Source organism: Nomascus leucogenys, chromosome 17 (assembly GCF_006542625.1).
Source record: "Nomascus leucogenys isolate Asia chromosome 17, Asia_NLE_v1, whole genome shotgun sequence".
In the NCBI taxonomy this organism is placed as follows: Eukaryota; Metazoa; Chordata; class Mammalia; order Primates; family Hylobatidae; genus Nomascus; species Nomascus leucogenys.
Window position 1 is genome coordinate 67350463 of NC_044397.1, and position 12798 is coordinate 67363260.

Here is a 12798-nt window from a genome sequence, read left to right on the forward strand (position 1 = left end):
GTGGCTTAATAACTAAAACAGGCCAACTGAAAAACAAAAGGGTACCCACTTTGCATGGGCCTCCATAAAATAAAAGGAGTTTCCTTCTCTCTCTGAGTAAGGTTGTGGCCTGCAATGGGCAAAGACAAAGTCCCAGGGCTAAGGGGAGATGTGCAGCTTGGAGAGGAGAGGATCATTCTGTGGTTGGGGAGACAGGAAGTGGGGCAAACATGGTCACAAAGGCGTTAGTAGGGTGGGCCACCTGGAATGCAGCTGCGAAACTCTTCCCTGTCTGTGCGGTTCAGACACCTGCATGGCCAAACTTCACCATCCTCTGGGACCCCAGGAACCTGCATGGGCACTGGAGGGAGCAGGTGCTTAGTACCGGCTTGTGATTTGGCTGACCAAGTGAATGAATGAATGAATGAATGAACACAGGATGGCTTCTAGAAAAAAAAGACAAGGGCAAGGACAGAGGGTGTGAAGATCCTGCAAAGGCCAATGATGTTAAGAGCCCAGAGCTGGGTGGTGGCTGAGGGAGTGGAGAAGAGGCAGAAGTTTTAAGAGCTATTTTGATAGGACTCGGGATATTGACTGCCAGTGAGGACTGAGGGAGACAAATGGGTCAAGAATGACTTGGAAGCTTCTGGCCTTGGCAACTGGACACTGGAGTTTAGGGAAGGTAAGAGGGAGAGCAGGCTTTTGAGAGAGGATAAAAAATTTGATTTTGATCACATGAAGCACTTTATTTATTAGAGAATTGTTTTAACTCCCTTATAACCAAGATTATCCATATTTATTACAAAAGCAGCAATATCAAAGAATGCTTTAAAATGCAATTAAATTTGTTTAATATAGATAAACTATAAGTAATAAGATTGTTTTCATTATAATATAGGTGTCACACATTTTTCCTGGTAACTAAAAAAGATAAATGGGCAGATAAAACATAACAGTAGAAGCATCTAGAATAGTAAATTGTATTACTGGAAGTCTCTCCCTAGCAATGGACAAACTCAACCACATTTAACACATAAGGAAACTAGGGACAAGAGAGACTGGCATTCTTCACTCTACAAATACTTAGGGCACTGACCATGTGCCAGGCACTTGCTTTGTGCTAGGGATATAAAAGTAAACATACAAGGTACCTGTACCCAAGGAGCTCACAGCCAAGATAATGGATGAGTGTCCTGAAAGCAGAAATTATCACACAGCTTAATAATTGTTGTGAGAAATGCATGCTCAAGATGCAAGGTGCAACTCATCCAGGATTCGGAGCAGCTCTTGTGAATGAGCTGACCTGGAAGGAGATGCAGAAGTCAGACAGAGAGGATATGAAGCAGCGTTCTAGGAAGGCCAAAGTGTGGGCAAGCCCAGTGCATTTAATGACCAAAGGAGTGAGTGTACGAGGGAACTCTAGTCCTGGGGTTAGGAGACAATAGTTTCCTGACTCCCAGTTCAGTGCTATTTTAGAATACTGCCTGTGTATTGACAAGTCTGTGAAGATTCAGCACATACAACAATACTCTTGCATAGAAAAAAAAGAAGCTTACATGGCTCGTGCTTTACCAGTGTAGACGTTAGGATTCTCTAAACTGCCTTGCTCAAAATGTTTCTTTAGAGGAATAATTACTTCCTATTTTAGCTTTCATTTCCTTCTAAATGTTGATATCAATTGGACCATGCTATAAAATTCTTAAGTCTGGAAGGGATTTAAGGTATCATTTTTTTGGCAACCAAGGGAGTGCAGGGGCAGGGTGGAGTAGGGCTCAGTGGGAGCAATGCCCACCCCGGTGCAGCAACAAAGGGGGCATTCTCTGCAGGGAATTTAAGAATTAATAATAAAATTGACCAAAATCACTCTGCTTTTTATTATCACTAATTCTGAATAATGTCAACAACAAATGCTTGCTGCCAAGGCAAACTTCTCTTACTGACCCCTCCCTATGTGCATGGCACTGCATTGTGTGTATACCTGTGCATGCAGAAAACCAACCCTGAACAGGCATTAGAAATACCCCAAGTGTCCATATTAGCCATCTAGTCAGCTCATATGGCCACACTCTCGCCATTCAATTTTCTTCTGTAAACATAGCTTGAGTAGTCAAAATCAGACACATCAAAACCCCACATCAATGTGCATCTTCCTAAAATTACATTTCTCTCCAATTAGCATTCACATCTTGACTAGTCTCATATCCATCTCCAGCTGGGGCCACAGGGGGCTGACATCCGATGCTGCCGCTTCCCTATGCACAGGCTCACCAGGAGCAGTCTTCGCTCATCTTCTCTAGTTGGGCCATCTGGCACGTGCTTGGAGGGGTGAACACCGAGGGGTCTTTAATACCCAACTGGATGTCAAAAAACCGCATGGACAATATCACACTGTAGTTTTTGGTAAAGGTTTCCTGGACAGGATAGCAATCCTTGACTGTATAGATGCCAATCCAGGTTTCATCTATAAGAGGAAAAAAGTTGGCTTTTGAATAAAGAAGACAGGCAAGAAGTTCATAATTTTTCTTATGGTGGTAAGATGTACATAACATAAAGTTTACCATTTTACCATTTTTAAGTGTTTGGTGGCTTGAGTACATTCACATTTGTTGACCATCAGCACCATCCATCTCCAGAACTTTTTTCATCTTCCCAAACTGAAACTCTGTCTCCATTAAACACTAACTTCCCATTCCTCCTCTCCCAGCTCCTGGAACCCATCATTCGATTTTCTGTCTCTATGAATTTGACAGCTCTACATACCTCGTGTAAGTAGGATTGTACCGTATTTATCATTTTCTACCTGCATTGTTTCTCTTAACATTATGTCCTCAAGGTTTACTCAGGTTGTAGCATGTGCCGGTGTTTCCTTCCTTTTTAAGGCTGAATAATATTCTGTTGTATGACTATACCACATTTTGTTTATCCATTTATCTGTTGATGAACATTTGGGTTTCCACCTTTTGGCACTTGTGAATAGTGCTGCTGTGAACATGGGTGTACAAATATCTGTTTGAGTCTCTGCGTTCAATTCTTTGGGGCATACAGAAGTGGAGTTGCCGGGTTATATGGCAGTTTTATCTTTAATTTTTTGAGAAATCACCATACTGTGTTCCACAGCATGAATGCCTGTGTGGTAAAAACTGTCTTGGGATAGGCATATATCAGCAGCAGGGCAGAGAATGGCTTCACATAAAAGCAGACTGGTTCGCACACTCAGCATGATGGGAGTAGATTTGACCCCTGCAACTTTAGGAAGTGGGGGAAAGAAAAGGAGGCACCCGATTCAAATGTGTGCCTTAGACAGATGCCTTCCATGTCACAGACCTCGGGGTGACCATAAAATGTCAAAATCAAGGCTAAGTTCACAGGAGCCAAAGTGGCAGAGAGGTGCAGGTGGCACTAGAAGGCTGAGGTGTTTCAAATATGAAGCTTGGATCCCATTGCCCCATAGTGAGCAAAGTAACATGCAGACCTAAGTGGAGGCTTTAAAAATGTTTTGATTAAGCGGATGTTTCCCTGAAAACTACCTTCCTTAAAGGACTTAAACATTTTTCCCCATCATGCATCCTGAATACAATGCTTAGATCCTTTGAACCCTTACAGGATCTAGCTGACTTTCTGTCCGACCACTCCTGGACCGTGATCTGCTCCTGGGGCCCCCCGATGGAGTACTGGTCTTCAAAGGTGGAGTTCTGAGGAATGTCAAGAGGGTCCCAGGGCTCTGTCAGGGTCATCTTTGAGCACTGCTTGGTGGCTTGCTCAATCTGAAACATCACTCCATCCTTATACAGCAAAATATATTCAAATAATCTGAAACACAGATGGAAAGAAGTAGTTTAGGGCTTCATGTTACAATCATCATGCCTTTTAACAGCACAAACACCTTTGATAGATATTACTTTTAAAATAGAAAGAAATTACTTGCTAGGCAATCACTTAACATTTATAAACACTAGACACATGAAACAACTTGCATATGAAATAATTAGAATTCACAGATCACACCGAGCATTATGGCTCATCCCTGTAATCCCAGCACTTTGGGAGGCCGAGGAGGGAGTATGATTTGAGCCCAGGAGTTTGAGACCAACCTGGGCAACATAGTGAGACCCCTGTCTCTAGAAAAAAAATTTAAAAATTAGCCAGACATGGCAGTGCACAGCTGTAGTCCCAGCTACTTGGGAGGTTGAAATAAGAGGATCACTTGAGCCTGGGAGGTCAAAGCTGCAGTGAGCCATGATCACGCCACCACACTACATACAGCCTGGGTGAGATCCCTTCCACCATCAAAAAAAAAAAAAAGAAAAATAGAGGTCAAAAGTGTATATTCACTGGACAAATTTTGATCAGGACCTAGTATATGCCAGACCCTTTGCTTAGCATACAAACATGGGGAAGATGTGGTCCTGGCTGAACAGCTGGTTTGTGAACTTTTGTTTACCCACAGGGACACAGGAGGACTTGACTCTTGTTTGGTGCAGTTTCTCTTGTAGCACTCAGTCAAGGAATTATGGGGGTAGACTGAATATAGGACAAGAACGCACTGAGGACTGGATGGACCGAGTGCCTGTGCTTCACTGCCTCCACTGCTGATCAGTCATGAATAAGGGGCTTTGATGCGCATAGCTGATCCGGCACGGGCGCAGCCCACATACCCTGCAGGGGCTGAGATGAGCAAAGACAAAAGCTGAGGCGACCCCAGAGCAAATGACTCCCTCAGCTGAGTTTCTCTCCATGCTCTCGGCCTCCTCCCGTGACCACCTGCTCACCCTTCCTGGGGAGTGACAGGGAGATATTCAGAGGCTGAGCCCAGGAGTCACCAGCCATGCAGTATCGGCATCAGTCCTATACCTTCCTTAAAGCTGAGCCATCTTGGTGTTGGGGGAAGCCTGCTGTGTTTCTATGCATTTCACTGTCGACCCAAAACTCAGGCCACAGCTGCTGGTCAAGAAAATGTGTCTTGCAGCCATGACCTCAGAAAGTGAAATCTGTAACACTTGAGGGCTGAAGAGCCTAGAGAGGTGATTTTTCATCAGCAAATAAAAATAGCCAACAAATTATCTGTGGCTTATGAGACCCAATGCACTAGAGGAGGCTTCAGGGAAGACATGTGCTCTCCATCCCAAGCCCGAGCTTAAAAATTGTTTTCTTCAGAAAAAAAAGTTATAAATGGTTACTGTCTTTATAGTCAAAACACAGTCGTGCGTCACTTCATGATAGGCTTATGTTCTCAGAAATGTGTCATTAGGCCATTTCATCACTGCACGAACATCATAGAGTGCAGTTACACAAACCTGGATGGTACAGCCTACTACACACCAGGGCTACACAGTATGGCCTATTGCTCCCAGGGTACAAACCTGTACTGCATGTGACTGCACTAAATATTGGAGGCAACTGTAACACAACGGTAAGCATTTATATGTCTAAACATAGAAAAGGTGCAGTAAAAATATGAGATAAAATATAAAAAATGGTACGCATGTATAGGGTACTTGCCATGAAAGGAGCTTGCAGGACTCGAAGTTGCTCTGGGTATGTGAGTGGTGGCAGAATGTGAAGGCCTAGGACATTTCTATACACTACTGTAGGCTTTATAAACATTATACACTTAGGCTACACTAAATTTATAAAAAAAATGTTCCTTTCTTCAATAATACATTAATTTTACCTTCCTGTAACTTTTTAACTTTATATACGTTTTGATTTTTTTTAACTTTTTGACTTTTTTGTAGGAAGACAGCTTAAAACACACATTGCACAGCTACACAGAAATATTTTCTTTATGTCCTTGATATGCTTTTTTCTATTTTAAAATTTATTTTATTTAAAAAAAAACTTTCGTGTTAAAAATTACGACACAAACACAGATATTAGCCAGGCCTACACAAGGTTAGGATCATCAGTATCACCCTCTTTCACTTCCACATCTTGTCCCACCGGAAGGCCTTCAGGGCCAGTAACATGCATGGAGCTGTCACCTCCTATGATAACAATGTTTACTTCTGGATACCTCCTGAGGGACCTGCCTGAGGCAGTTTCACAGTTACGTTTTATGTAAGTGGGAGCACACTCTAAAATAACGATATAATATAGTAATTACATACACGTGGCCAAAAAATACAGGAAAAAAAAGCCCAATATCACTGATCATTAGAAAAATGCACATCAAACCCACAAAAAGACACCATCTCATGCCAGTCAGAACGGCTATTAATAAAAAGGCAAAAAGCAACAGATGCCGGTGAGGTTGTGGAGAAAAAGGAACACTTTTACACTGTTGATGGGAGTATAAATTAGTTCGACCATTGTGGAAGACAGTGTGGCAATTCCTCAAATACCTAGAACCAGAAATACCATCAACCCAGCAATCCCATTACTGTGTATATACCCCAAGGAATATAAATCATTCTGTTCTAAAGATACATGCATACCTGTGTTCATTGCAGCACTATTCACAATAGCAAAGATGTGGAATCAACCTAAATGCCATCGATGATAGACTGAAAATGTGGATAAAGAAAATGGGGTATATATACACCATGGAATACTATGCAGCCATAAAAAGGAACAAGATCATGTCCTTTGCAGGGACATGGATGGAGTTGGAAGCCATTATCCTCAGCAAATTAACGCAGAAACGAAAACGCAAATACTGCACGTTCTCACTTATAAGCAGGAGCTGAATGATGAGAACAAATGGACGCGTCGGGGGAGCAACACACACTGGGACCTGTTGGTGGAGCTTGGGGGAGGGGGAGCATCAGGAAGAATAGCTAATGGATACTGGGCTTAATACCTAGGTGATGGGATGATCTGTGCAGCAAAACACCATGGCACATGTTCACTTGTGTAACAAATCTGCACATCCTGCACATGTACCCCTGATTTAGAATAAAAGTTGAAGAAAAAAAGTATAATATAGTAATTACTTATATGCTAGAATTGTATACAACTGGCAGCACAGTAAGTTTGTTTACACCACCATCATCCCAGACATGTGAGTAATGCATTGCGCTACCACATACTATGGCTATGAGGTCACTAGGCAATAGAAGTTTTACAGCTCCATTGTAATCTCATGGGACCACCACTGTATATGTGATCCTTCATTGACTGAAACGTCATTTTGAAGCACATCATTGTATTATTAGTAGCCGTATGCTTCAGGTTTCTATGAGATAGTATGGAAATATAAACATGACATCATTTTACACATTTATATGTATCTTGCTTATTTCAGAAAAGATTTTAAAGGGCTTGCGAGTGTAAAAATGACCCAGACACATACTTTCAGAAATGAGAATGAATATAGAAAGAAATATAAGTGTGCATTTTATGAGATATTGCTCAAAAATGGAGCTAATTTTTTATAATATGCATGCAGGGTCAACATAAAACTGTTAGCCCTTTGAAAAAGTTTGGGGTTGGATTGTCACTGTTTTCTCATAACCAGCTAAATCTGTGACACAACAGAGCCTAAGCACTGATTGAAGAAACACAGCAACATTAACCCAACTCTTAGAGCGTTGTTCATTTGTAAATATGGGAATTGTTGTCCATACACAAATCCTGTTCTGTGATACTTTTAATGACCAGTGGGCCACCCAAAAAACAAGTTGTCTTCATTGTTCTCACCACCAGCAATATCTTGTGCTTTCCCCAGTGCTAGGTATCTGGGCTAGAAAGGCATTCCTAGCTTTTGCTGATATCCCTGTTGTGTGCTTCTCAGACTGCAATGATTGTTCCCTGGAGAATATGTAGCCATGTGCAGGAAAGGGGGTTTCCTTCTTGAAATCATCTCCATCATTCCCCAAATCCACAGGATCACAGAAGTGTCACTAATATGGTTTGGCTGTGTCTCCACCTAAATCTCATCTCGAATTGTAGCTCCCATAATTCTCATGTGTCATGGGAGGGACCTGGGGGAGGTAATTGAATAATGGGCACGGGTCTTTCCCATGCTTTTCTCCTGGTAGTGAATAAGTCTCACGAGGTCTGATGGTTTTATAAATGGAAATTCCCCTGCATAAGCTCTCTCTCGCCTGCCACCATGTAAGAAGTCCCTTTGCTCCTCCTTCATCTTCTGCCACTGTGAATCCATTAAACCTCTTTCCTTTATAAATTGCCCAGTCTCAGGTATGTCTTTATTAGCAGCATGAGAACAGACTAATACAGTCATCCTGGCCTCATATTTGTCATACATGTCATTCTAGCTTCATATTTACCTCCCTCACCAGAGTTTACTAGACCAGAGATGAGACAATGAGATTCTTTCCTCTCGACCTGTGTCATTGCAAGCAAGGTCTAATAGCCTCTTATGTGGCTGGACATATCACATGTAAATTTAGAAGCTGAGGGAGGCTATTTTCCAAAATGCAAATGGAATAGGATTAAAGAATGAAGCAGAGAGAAGCACTAGCAAACTGGGATTCCAACAGCTGTTCATTTCCTGGGCCCTTTTTTTCTGAGATGCTTGGAGCATCCCCGCTTACAGAGTTACAATAAGCTTCCTTTGTTCTAATAAACTTTCCTCCCTTTTTTGGCTTGCAGCTTTTTATGCTACTCAGTTCTATCATTTCTGATAGAATTGAGGACCCCAGTGCTCCATGGAGAGCCCCGGGAAGCAGCTGCCAGCACGGCTGTGCTGGGAAAGGCCCAGCATGGCCCTGTGTGGCACCAAGGGCCATAGATGCCTGGTCAGTCACCTGCAACAGAAGGGCAGGGGACAGCAGGGAGGGAACACTCACAGCTTCACTGTTTCCCTGAGGCCCTCTCTGCCCACATACAGAAGTAAAATGTAATTTCAACATGAGAATTTTAGACCCAGAACAATCACTACGAAATGTTAACATTCGCTAAATCTGGGTGGTCTAAACACAAGTGTTCGTTTTGGTATTCTCTGTACTTTTCTATGTTTCCAAAATATTTACTTTTTTAAAAAGTAGACATCATCTGATATTGAGGTTATGTTGACTGTACCTTAAGTTAAACTGAAAATAATAAATTAATGGAAAACAAAACAGAACTATATAATTCATTTGTTTTCAAAATCCCATGTGGATATAAATGCTGGTACTGCTCTATGATAAATTTTAGAAAACATTTTAATGATACTGTAGGTTGTGTGTGTTTATGTGAACATATTAACAGTTAGGACATAAGTCTTTCCCTCACAAATAGAATACAGGGCCTGTGGCCTGACAGGGACCAAAGGTCAAAATGCAGAGATCAGCCACGGTTGAGATGAGTAATCGGAGTGGGGATGCTGTACGGGAATAACCCGTGGACCCAAGGGATTAACAGACTTTGAGAGGAATTGGATTCCTGGAGGCGAGATCAAAGACTGGGCTCTGTCACAGAGGCAATTATGAGATGAGAGGCACCAACGACCCCCCGGGGCACAGTCAAGCAAGGTGAGATGCTGGAATTGGTGTTCAGGACAGGGAGGCAGACAAGCCCAGGTCAACAACAGCAGACAAACTTCGCCTCCTTGCTGGCCAGGCACCAAGCAAAGCATAGTTCACTGGGAGGGGCAGGCGAGTTCCCACAAAGGCCCTGCTGCCGCTGAGCCTCAGCTGTGAGCAAGGTCAGGTTGGCTAGGCCCTGCCAAAGGGTCAGAAGGCCAAGCTCTCCACGGCAACCGCAACACACAGGACGGGCCAGCGGCCTGTTTTGCTTCTCACCATATGGGACAAAGCATTTTTGTTGCTTTTACTAAAATTCTCAGGTTACATTGACAATTTCCATTGTTTCCTGCAAATCCATTTCCCTAAAAGTAGGCTCTCGAATCACCTTTACACTTTTCCTCTCTGATTTATTATTTAAATATGTAAAAATTTTCGTATTTCAAAACTCAAAATGACAGAAAATGGTACATTGAGCCAAGTTCCCCTTCCATCCCTATCTCATCTTCCCCATTCCTCATGCTCCTTATAGATAACACTTTTCAACTGCTTCCATTTTATTTTTCCTGCATGCCTGTCAAAAAATAAGCAAATACATATGTGAATTATTATTTTCTCTTCTTCTTTACAGACAGAATAGCATGCTATATAGACCTTTCTGCATCTTGCTTTCTCCATTCTCCACTAATGCCTACAGATTATCCTTATTTTTTTATGGCCACGTAAATTTACTGTGTGCAAATATCATTATTTCTTTAGCCAGTCTTCTACCAATAAACATTGAGTTGTTTCTCTTCCTTTGATATTAACAAAAATAATGACCTTGTGTTGTGCTGTTTTGGAGTTGTATGTTTAGGGTAAATTATTAGATGTGGAATTACCAGGTCAAAAGGTAAAAGCATTTGTGGTTTTGTTAAATATTACCAGATTTCTGTCCACAGGGTTGTACTATTTTGCATGCCTATCAGCATTATATTATAGTGCCTTTTTTCTTTATAGTCCTGCCAACAGAGCATGTTGTCAAACTTAAATTTGTGCTAATCTGAGGAATAAGAAATTGTATCTGACTACTAGGTTTTTGTTAAGAACATTTTTAGTAAGTATAACACCCATAAGAGGGGTCTTTAAAAAGTTCACAGAAAATGTGTATTATGAAAAAACTATGCATGGATTCCAACTTTTTTCACCAAAATAAACTCACAAAACTTGTTATAACATGCCTAAACAGGATCTAGTTTGAGGCACCAAGAAGAATAAGACATCAGTTTGGATAGAGCTCCTATCAGAGCAACATGCATTCTGCTAAAATTAAAGCAAGAACAAATATTAAATTTATTATGAGGCTCAAGTGGCAGAATGGTGAAATCACTGATGTTTTACAAAAAGTTTATGTGACATTACTCCAAAGAAGTCAGCAGTTGCAAATAACTAATTCATTTTAAAAAGGTGAGAGTCAATATTAAGATTAAGATTTAAGATTTAAGCCCACAGTGGCAATTCATCCACATCAATTTGTGAGAAAAAAAAATCTTGGGCCAAGCGTGGTGGCTCACACCTGTAATACTAGCACTTTGGGAGGCCGAGGCAGGCAGATCACGAGGTCAACAGATTGAGACCATCCTGGCTAACATGGTGAAACCCCATCTCTACTAAAAATACAAAAAAATTAGCTGGGTATGGTGGTGGGCACCTATAGTTCCAGCTATTCTCGAGTCTGAGGCAGGAGAATGGCATGAACCCAGGAGGTGGAGTTTGCAGTGAGCCAAGATCCCATCACTGCACTCCAGCCTGGGCAACAGGGTGAGACTCCATCTCAAAAAAAAAAAAAATTGGTCATGCCCTACTTGTACAGGAGACAATTGTACAGGACAATTGTACAGACAATTAACAAGAGAAACAATAGCCAGCACCACAGACACCTCAATTAGTTCAGCTTATACAATTCTGAATGAAAAATTTAAGGGGAGCAGACTTTTCATTCCCAAGGGTACTAAAACAATTGTGGCCCAATCAGCTGCAGACAAGAGCAGACCCTTCAATGGAAATTTTATACAAGTGGTCAAGATCCTGAAGCATTTCTTCTATGAATTGTAACATAAGCTGAATCATGGCTTTACCAGTACAATCCTGAAGACAAAGCACAATCAAAGCAATGGCTACCAAGTGGTAGAAGTGGTCCAGTTAAAGCAAAAGTAGGCTGGATAAGAGCAGAAGTCATGGTAAGTTTCTCTGGATGCTCAAGGCATTTTGCATGTTCACCCTCTGAAAAGCCAAAGAATGATAACATCTTCTTATTATGAGAGTGTTTTGAGAAAGTTAGCCAAAGCTTTAGCAGAAAAACGTCCACGGAAGCTTCACCAGAGCTTCTCCACCATATCAATGTTTCTGCTCATTCCTCTCATGAAACAAGGACAATTCCATGAGATGATGGGAAATCATTAATCATCCACTTGACAGTCCTGATTTGGCTCCTTCTGACTTCTTTTTGTTTCCTAATCTTTAAAAATACTTAAAGGCACTGGGTGCAGTGGCTCAAGCCTGTAATCCCAGCACTTTGGGAGGCTATGATGGGCAGATCACAAGGTAAGGAGATGGAGACCATCCTGGCTAACATGGTGAAACCCCGTCTCCACTAAAAATACAAAAAATTGGCCAGGCATGGTGGCTGGCACCTGTAGTCCCAGCTATTCGGGAGGCTGAGGCAAGAGAATGGCATGAACCCGGGAGGCGGAGTTTGCAGTGAGCTGAGATTGCGCCACAGCATTCCAGCCTGGGCAGCAGAGAAAGACTCCATCTCAAAAAAAAAAAAAAAAAAAAAAAAAAAAAAAAATTTAAAGGACACCCATTTTTCTTCAGTCAGTACATAAAAAAGACTGCATTGACATGGCTAAATTCCCGGGACCTCACTTTGTTGAGGATGGACTAAATGGCTGGTATTATCACTTACAAAGGCATATTGAAGTTGATGGGGCTTGTGTCAAGAAATGTTTGTATTTTGTATTCGTATCTTTTAATTCTATTTTCCTATGAACTTGTAAAAGTTCTCTTGCACAATAGATTGCATAGATTTAAGGTGTGGAGCTTGAGAAACTTTTTATGTGAATAATCTGAGTATCTCCAGCCCAGATCAAAGACAAGGCACCTCAGAAGCCTCCACTGTGCCCCCTCAGTCACTAACCTTTCAAAGAGCAGTGTAATTTTAATTCACCTCCTTTCATTATAGTTGGTGGAGTGTTCATATATTAAGCATCATCTGATTTTGTTTTTCCATGAACTGGCTGTTCATTTCTCTACACATCAGGATTTTTTTCTCTTCTCTATTTTCTACAGATCATTAATTAATTAGCCTTTTGTACTTGATATAAATTGCCCCTATTTTCCCCTGCCATTTGTTGGTTTTATTTAAATTTTT

At 41.5% G+C, this 12798-nt stretch overlaps 1 protein-coding gene across 1 annotated transcript in view; it reads right to left on the bottom strand.

The window, feature by feature from the left end:
• Window positions 1-699: 699 nt before the first annotated feature.
• The window catches only part of EPDR1 (ependymin related 1), a 29500-nt gene continuing 17401 nt past the window's right edge, over window positions 700-12798 (bottom strand). The window contains exons 2-3 of the mRNA XM_012496953.2: window positions 3581-3789; window positions 700-2440 (exon numbers count right to left, since the gene is read on the bottom strand). Of these exons, the coding sequence (XP_012352407.2) occupies window positions 2244-2440; window positions 3581-3789 (406 nt within the window). The 3' untranslated portion in view covers window positions 700-2243. The remainder of the gene's footprint in view (window positions 2441-3580; window positions 3790-12798) is intronic.